The 9,191-nt window shown below is 42.2% G+C and overlaps 1 protein-coding gene across 1 annotated transcript in view; it reads left to right on the top strand.

Moving 5' to 3' along the window:
* Positions 1-228: 228 nt before the first annotated feature.
* The window catches only part of foxo1a (forkhead box O1 a), a 34,394-nt gene continuing 25,431 nt past the window's right edge, over positions 229-9,191 (top strand). The window contains exon 1 of the mRNA XM_087795147.1: positions 229-1,069. Coding sequence (XP_087651273.1) covers positions 479-1,069 — 591 coding nt within the window. The 5' untranslated portion in view covers positions 229-478. The remainder of the gene's footprint in view (positions 1,070-9,191) is intronic.

Below are 9,191 nucleotides of genomic sequence, written 5' to 3'. Positions count from 1 at the left end.
GGCTTTAAGGGGGGAAAAGTCTTTATTTGGTGTTGAAACAGCGACAGGTAACGGGATGCGTGCTTTTGTAGAATCACTTGTTTACAAAAAAAAAAGCGATGACAGCTCGGCTTTTTTACGCGCCTCTCGTCGGGCGCCCGTGATTGGCGGAGCGCGGCTGTCAGTCGGGCGGTGGGCGGGGCCTGCTGACTCACTACACTTCCAGTAAAGCGCTCACACGCTGGTCCGGGACAGACAGTCAACAGGCGGCGAGCGAGAACACACGCACGCGAGCCCCCCCCCCTAGCGCGGGAGAACCAGAACCAGCGACACCACGAGAGACGGACTTCTTTCCCCCTTAACCTTTTTTTTATTTTTATTTTATTCATTTTTCTTCTTGGGATGTAACTGACGGAGATCTCGACCCCCCTTCCAGGAGATTAAAAAAAAATCGACTTTTTTTTAATAAAAAACAAACTTTCATCTCACTCTCAAGACGATGGCGGAAGCGGCGCACCAGCACCTGGTGGAGATCGACCCGGATTTCGAGCCTCTCTCGCGGCCCCGCTCCTGCACTTGGCCCCTGCCGCGGCCGGAGTTCGTCAACCCGGGGGACTCCAACACGTCGTCGCCGGTGCCGTCCGTGAAGCAGGAGCCCTCCGTCAACAACGTGGACTTCATCAACGACCTCAGCCTCCTGGAGGAGAACGAGGACTTCCCGGAGGAGGAGGAGAAGCCGCTGGTGCTGTGCGGAGACTTCCAGTGTCAGGAGAGCTGCGTCCACCAGCAGCACCGGCCGCCGCTCCAGCAGCAGCATCACCCGCAGCAGCAGCAGCAGCAGCAGCAGGTGCCGCTTCTCTCCTCCCCGGTGGGGGGCTCCTCCGCGGCCGCCGCCGCCGCCGCCCAGAGGAAGAGCAGCTCCTCCCGCAGGAACGCCTGGGGGAACATGTCGTACGCGGACCTCATAACCAAAGCGATCGAGAGCTCCCCGGAGAGCCGCTTGACTCTGTCTCAGATTTACGACTGGATGGTGAAGAGCGTCCCCTACTTTAAAGACAAGGGAGACAGTAACAGCTCTGCAGGATGGAAGGTAAGGTCCACCTTAAAAATTGGGGTACCACTTGAAAAAAAAGTGTGACTAGTACCAGTGCGTCACCTTTTGACTTCTGAGGCTTTTCCAGTGCGTCACCTTTTGACTTCTGAGGCTTTTTTGACTTGCAATCCTGTCGTTAAAGTTTTCAGATAAATCCCACCAAAAGCTGCAAGAAAAACTACTGCGAAGTGAGATATCATCAATGAATCACTTTGTGTTGCTCAGATGCAGGAGATAATGTTTCTGCAGGCTGCGAGAAGCTTTATCTAGAGAGCACCATTGTGCTAATGGCAGCATTTAAAAAAAAAACACAGCAGTGATTATGTTTAGCTAAAATGAGTCATAGCTGCCCTCTGAATTAAACAAAAACTAGTTTGAAAAGTTCATTTTCTGGTACATTATAGTAGCTACAAGGATTTGAAGATGTACTCAAAAGTTTATTTTTGTTGTTTCATCTTCCGAGAACCAGCTTCAAAGTCACATACATTTAGGGGAAAGTTCATTTGTGTCAAGCTTTATAGCTTTATGAAGATTTGTTCAACTCATAAAGGACATCACTCATCATAGTTTGTTCAAAGGCTAAAGAGCACTTAGAAACAGAAAAGAAACGCAGAAAAAAAAGCGTTATGGGAAATACTATACGTCCGGCAACCTTGGTGCAAATTAATTTGATTCAGAATATCTTTTGAATCCCAATAAGTCTACGAATTTAATATGTGACTTGGTGCCATTTCAGTTGCGAGTTAAATCACGAGTACGGATTGAAGAACGTGTGGAAAAACGAGCTAATGCAGTGTAGCCTGAACACCAAAATATCAATGCAGATCTAATGGATAGTTTCAGCACTTCATATCCATGAACGTGCTAATGTGTTATTATTACCTTTATGGGCTTCGATAAAATACGAGAGGAGGTTGAGGGATGCTAAGCTAAGCTCAAGAAACATATCAAAATGAACATTTAATCAAATAAGTAGTGAGATAAATACTATTTTTTGTTATTTCTATGATTAGTTTTGTCACGACCTTAAATGAGGAATATTGTTTGTTATATAATACTTGTTGTTTTCATTCCTAAATTCAATATTTAATGACACGTGTTTTCCAACAATCGTGCTGGAAAAATATGTTATTTTCTGTTCATTTTTCTTCCAACAGTCCACTTTTTTTCTCATTGTTTTGGTTTTTATTTGTTTTTTTTACCTGCAGTTTCCTGTTTCTTATCTTTTCTTTAATAACGTTATTATATATTAGATACTTTGCATTGTAGCTTGTATTTTTGTGTTGTACCACAACATTTACATATTTCATAATAATGTTTATTTTTTAAGGTTATTTTTGAACATACTTGAAAAAATGGCTTAATAGTGAATTTATTTTACTTCATATCTTGAATCATATATTACGATTTATTTAGTAGATGATAAAGATGTGAATTCTTTGCATGTTTGCTGTATACAGATATATTTTGGCCTGCAGTGGAGGACAAGTGCATCAGCGAGAGGCACTTAAGGTTCTTTTTAGGAAGTAGTGCAACAGTCAAAGTCTCTCGGGTCCATCGCAGACTCGTCCAGAGGTTGTTTGTATCATCTGCTGCGTTCATGGTCTCGTGAAAACCATGTCCCTCATCATTGTCATCCGTCCACTTCATGGTTACTTAGTAAGCTGACCAATGCTTGACGGCTCTCGGCAGTCATCTGACTTCTCCTGCAGTTTGTCATTTACAAGAGTCTGCTGACTCGACAGGGTTTCCCCCCCACCTCCCCCCCTGACTTCCCTGATGAGCTACAAATCTGCTGATTCCAGTTTGATCCATGTTTAATATCGTTCGGTCATCGGACTTTGATCCGAGTGTCCCGAGACCCCAACCCTCGATGAGGGATGCGACGAAAGTTTCACACTGTAAATCGATGAGCGTTCGCGTCGCCGGAGGGGGGTCTGGGATGCACGTATCACACGGTGAGAGTTTTATGGAGATCCCATGTCTACGTTTTGCCCAGTGACTCCTCTGTTCAACCGTGACCCTCGCAGGCCCGCGGCATGTGATCAGGTGACTAACTGCCATCCGTCACAACTGACACTCTTGTTGAAGAGTGTATCGACGTTAAAGCACCTCCGGACACTCGGATTTCCTCCCACAATCCAAACAAAAACATGAACTTATGTGATCGGTGATAAACTGAAGATAGTTTCAGGCTCATGCCCCAAATAGCTGGGACATATCTGAACTCATGTGACCTTGTTGACTTTAAAAGAATAAAGTGAGAGAATTTTGGCGACTACTTCCCCATATACCCTGTCTTCCTTTAATCTAAAATTATTATTATCGCCAGAATATTTTTATCCTGATTCTATCTTGATTTTTTACCCTTCCTAATATAATTGTCTGATAAAAATATATACAATTTTACTTAATATCTGTCACCTTTTCTTTTTTTACATTTTTAGTAATTTTTAGTTTTTTTTTTTTTAAATACAGTTTTTATTATTAAATGAAATATTCATACATGATAAAGTCACAAAAGAAGTCGTTTTAAAATGTTTAATTTAACAATAAAATGAGCAATTAAAAATATATAGTACAAGATTATTTACACACAATTAATGTAAGTATAATAAAAATGTAAAGATCATTTATGCAACATAGATGAAATAAAAATAAATAAATATCATTTACACAAAATAAATGAAAGTAAAGTAAGAATTAAAATATATAAAATAAATATAAATATAAAATATTATTTACACAAAATAAATAAATGGAAGAGGAGTCCATATCAATGTATAATTAATTATAAATAATATTATAATATTCTCAACCATTTATACATAATAAATGCACTTTGTTGATTTACGTACTGCTTGTGTTTGTGATGTATTTTTCCGGTTTATGATTGCAACATCAAATATATTTAATCCTTGTGTTATCTCAAGGTCAAGGTGAACGACCTCCACCACTGCGAGTTGAAGCCGGGGAGGTCATTGGCCTTGATCCAGATACAACACAAGGGATACCACAAACTCGCCACAAACCTTCGGGTCACCTTCACCCAGAGTCAACACAAGGGATACATCAAACACATTTGTTTTCAGGCCTCCGGGTCACCCAGAGACAACCCAAGGGTTACTAAACATTAAGCCTTGAGAAAAGTCGTCTGATTCAAGGGATTTCTGCGATACATTAAATAGTTGTTGTGAGTGTTGCGATAACGCCGTTGCTAGTTCACACTAGCTAACCTTGCACCCCAGCGGTTGTCTGAGGCTCAACCTAATCTGCAGCGCATCAGTGAGGTTTCTCAGGACCATTCATCATGAGCTCATTGTGCGTCCGACGACTAGCAAGGGGCGCTCAGCGCGACCGCGATGGGGGTGTCGACCGAGGCGGAGCGGTGGGAACGGTAACTGCCATTCACGGCCGAGGCGGGAGTCATTCACCGAGCGATCCGCGCCCAGTTCTAGGCAGGGGGGCCGTGGCACATTGTCTGCTCAAGCGTTGCCTCTGAGCCGCGACCAGACGGGAGAACCTAAAGTTGTAAAGATGTTTAAACACACGTCTGAATATTTGAGCCTCTTAGCTTTTGTTGCATTGTTGCTCCGTCTGAGGCGGCGGGTCACTTTAGGTTCCTGTCATTTATAAGGTATGGGTTGATCGGGCTTGTCTCGTCTGTGTCTTTGAAGGGCACCACATTGACTTGGTGTGCCATTTAAATGAGGTACTGAAACTGTCAAAGGACACAATATGTGTGTCTTTGTCATTAGCTATACTTGAATATAAATTAAATAAATCGGTGTTTATGTTAATTGGTGTAGAATAGATCCAAAAAAACTTTCGACAAACATTTAAAAGATTTACATTCCAATGGTACGTTCCTGTTTTTCATGACTCAAACTACTTTCAACTGTGGGTCACAGGGTCATATTAAATATTTTTATATATCTTTTTTTTATACTATGCAACTTTTAACTTGTACTTTTATTGGTGTGCAAAATGTTTTTTGTTTTCTTAATTCGGGTACTAGCTATACTGACAAGAATAACGCTTTTATATGGTGAAGCTTCATGAAACACTGTCATGTTGTTTAGAGGTCAGTAGATGGCACCATCAGTTAAAAAATGATATGTTGTTTCATAAAAACAGTTGTTAAAAACAAGGGGAAATGGACAAATAGTGGACTCTGAAAATAATGACACTGTTTTATGAAGCTTCATCAGACCATCACTATTTTTATACCCATTATTATAAACATTTCCACCTGTCCTTTTTGTTTGTTTATTTTTGTGTAACATAAGTACTTCATTGTAGTGTCATCTGTGTCCCTTTTATTACATATTCTGAAGCTTTTATTTTGACTTTTTTCTCTGATTTTTGATTCCTTTTTTTCTTCTAAGTTTTGCAGTTAGCTTACAGGAGTTTTAAGTATTGTGTTGTTTCACTAGTTTGGTCAATTTACTGGTATCTTTATGTTTCACAAGTTTTTGTAGGCCATATAAAATAACCTGACTCGCGATGGCCGCCTCACTTCTCAGTGCTCCTGCCACGCTGTGAAACCCAAAACAGTTCAGGATGCACTTGAAATGCCAAAACCTCATCAGAGTCTCTCACGGGTGTCGGCGTCCACTCACACCCTAACAAGCCACTCTCACTCTCCCATTGGTCCGTGTGTCACCGATGGACAAATATTTGATTTGAGCCCGACTCGGCCGGAGAACTCGGCCCGGCTCTTTGATGTCGGGAAGATCAGTCGGGTCGTAGGTTCCTCTCCTGAACGCTCCTGCCCTGGAATTCCACCTCTGGTAAACACGGATCTCAAAGCGAACTGCGGACAAACACGAAGGTCCGCGAGCGATACAAGGGTCATTAGCATGTATGTGCACCCGCTGACTCAGGTCCCCGAGTCCTACAGTAAACAGGTTTTCGTGGAGGGCTCGGGTAGTTCTTGTGTCAGTGTTTTTATTCAGCAGCCAGGAAAACCCACTGAACCCACGCTTTGAGGGTGTCCGTGTAGCATTTCAGCTAGCCAGGGAAACATGCTTCCATCTAGTGCTGACGGGAACCTCTGACGGGTACTGACCACGCTGACCATAGTTAAAGAAAATAAAGATAGCTTTATTCATCCCACAGAGGGAAGAGAACATTGTTACAGCAGCTCAATTTACACATAAAAAAAACTGTTCACCTGAAATTTAAATAGTATTAATTTTCTACTCTAATGCCTACTAAGGGTTGAGGTTTATTTGGAGTCTTATCTTGGAGTTAAGGGCGGAAAAGACACTTAAAAACATCCAACTTCCTCCATACTGCTCGTCTGTAATGTCCATCTTGTATTGTCTGAAATCTCGGCGAACAAGAGCTTATGAGAGCGGGGTCTATTATGATGTAATAATGGTCTGTATTCACTCCCTACTTTGTTTATACAATGAGTCCCTTTGAGGTGAATACTTCCTGGATTCATGATGTTGCATGATGAACCTCCATGACCAATCACAACAGAGTGGGTGTGGTTATGGTACAAGATTAAATCTCCAGAAAAACAAAGTGTTTTCTAGTGGACGTGGTTTAAGCAGGTTTTCTAATGTAAGTATTTCAATGAAAAGAGAGTTTTGTACCAACAGACACATACTGATGATACAATACACATTAGTTGAACTTTAAATAAGCTTTTGTTTGTTTGTAGCAGAAGCTAAAAGGCTAACATGCTACACAGACAGAAAACACTCCCTACTACACACACACGGCATTTTTGTTGGCTTCGCCTTTTTGTAAAACGGCCAAGGAGATTATTTGTTCTGTGCCGACAAGCTTGAGTTCTATAAAGGTTCATATAAGTGCGACACCTCCGGCGGCTTCGTTGACGGTTGGCGTGTTAGCATGAAGCATGCGGCTATCGAAACATGCTAATCCCCGATGAATGCAAAGCTGATTTGTCGAGCATGATTCCGAACTGTGTGGAGTCGGTGGAAGTGTATTAGAGGGACGGGGAGAGTGAACAGCAGCCCTCCTGTTTCACACACACACACACACACACACACACACACACACACACACACACATCTCGCAGCCCCTCGAGGAGTCTGGACTTGGCATCACCCCAAGACATGAGGGGCAGCTGTGTTTCTCAGGGCCGGACCAGTGCTTCCCTCCTCCCCATTTCCTGCCTCCATTCCCCCCCCCTACTTTTACGGCCTCACAACAAACCGCCATGCGAAGGGTTAAAAACCATAAACTTCGAGCTGCCATCCTGGGAAAAAAAAAAAAAAAAAAAAGAATTAACAATGTGAAAATGTTGAACTTCCTTAAATAGCTGGCGTCGTGTCGGATCTTGCAGGCGCAGGCGAGTCACGATCTTCGTCAGCGTAATGAAGAGTCCCAGAACGCTCTTTAAGTTCAGACTGGGTGACACTTGTTAGGAGTTGCATAACAAGACGTTTACTGGAATCAGGGAGCCGCAGGCCAAAGTCTGGTGCCACTGGTTAGTCAGCGGGACTGTGAGGCACTGTGTCGGAGATATGTGGGACGACGGGTTTTTTTTTCAGGAGCGTGTTCACTTAACCTGGGCCTCTTAATTAGAGCCCTGATGCGCAGACACGATGGCAGACACAGGGAACATTCCAGGCGCGAGGGCTTTTATATCACTTTTATTGTTGCCGCCCGTTCAACGTATCCCGCTCGCCCCGCGGCCGCTTTTGAATCCGGTAAACTTCTCCTCCCGCCTTCACTTTTCATATTAGCGCTTTGATGGCGGTGATTCAGCCGTGTGGTGTTTGACACGTTGCATGTGTCACGATGAAGGAGGAAATAATTATTGTGTTCGAAAAAACCGACACCGGAGTGGAACACTAGGTGAAGAGGTGCGTTCGGATTAGTGTTATTTTTTTTACGGATTAAAAGTAAAGCCGGGGCGACTTGGGTGCGTAAAGAGCCCGGGAGAAAAGACGTTGATTTCATTCCACTTTCAATTCAATTTTATTTAAAGTCTTATATCATAGCAAAGAGACTTTTACAGGTTAAGTAAGGCTTCCTTCTGAGGCAGAAACCTCGAGCAGAACCAGACTCAGTGTTGACGGGCGACAGATGGACGGAAAAAATAGTGAGGAGGATACAGTGAGAGAAAAGAGGGGAGTATAGAGTAGGGTCACGGTAATAAAAAACAATTATTTTAACAGCTCTTTGAAACTTATTGTCCAGTTTCATATCAATTTTATTTTATTTGAAGTGTCATATCATAACAAAGACACTTTTACGGGTTAAGTAAGACTATTGTGGAGAAAAGAACTCAACAATGAGTGAATCACAGTGAGGAAAAACTTCATTTTGAGAAGGCAGAAACCTTGAGCAGAACCAGACTCAGTGTTGACGGACAACAAATGGACGGAAAAAAGAGTGAGGGAGAAAAGAGGGGATTTTAGAGTAGGGTCACGGTAATAAAACCTATTATTTTAACGGCTCTTTGAAACTTATTGTCCGGTTTCAATTCAATTTTATATTATTTAAAGTGTCCTATCATAACAAAGACACTTTTACGGGTTAAGTAAGACTATTGTGGAGAAAAGAACTCAACAATGAGTGAATCACAGTGAGGAAAAACTTCCTTTTGAGAAGGCAGAAACCTTGAGCAGAACAAGACTCAAGAACAAGACTTTTTTTATTTTTTTTTTATTTGAGGTATTGTGCTTGCTGTTGTTTAAACTGAATTTCCCCTCGCGGGACAAATAAAGGATTTCTGATTTTGATTCTGATTCTGACTCAGTGTTGACCGACGACAGATGGACGGAAAAAAGAGTGAGGGAGGATACAGTGAGAGAAAAGAGGGGAGTATAGAGTATGGTCACGGTAATAAAACCTATTATTTTAACGGCTCTTTGAAACTTATTGTCCAGTTATTGGACTCAAACTCAACCACCGTTTGTCCCAAGGAGTTAATACTCGAATCCAAGAAAGTTTTTCATAGAACTAATGCTACTTCATTAGCTCTTCGGCAGAGGAATACGCCTTGTCACTTTATTTCTACTCAGTCGGAGTCTGTTAAAATTCCTCACAACTCTCAATTTGACTCCCGCTCGCGTGTATGTCTTCGGCCATGAATGAATCCGAACCTGACATTTTCATCCAGTAAAAGTTT

Source organism: Callionymus lyra, chromosome 7, assembly GCF_982586985.1.
Source record: "Callionymus lyra chromosome 7, fCalLyr1.hap1.1, whole genome shotgun sequence".
In the NCBI taxonomy this organism is placed as follows: Eukaryota; Metazoa; Chordata; class Actinopteri; order Syngnathiformes; family Callionymidae; genus Callionymus; species Callionymus lyra.
Note: the sequence above shows the minus strand (reverse complement) of the source record. Positions and strands in the feature narration are given on the sequence as shown.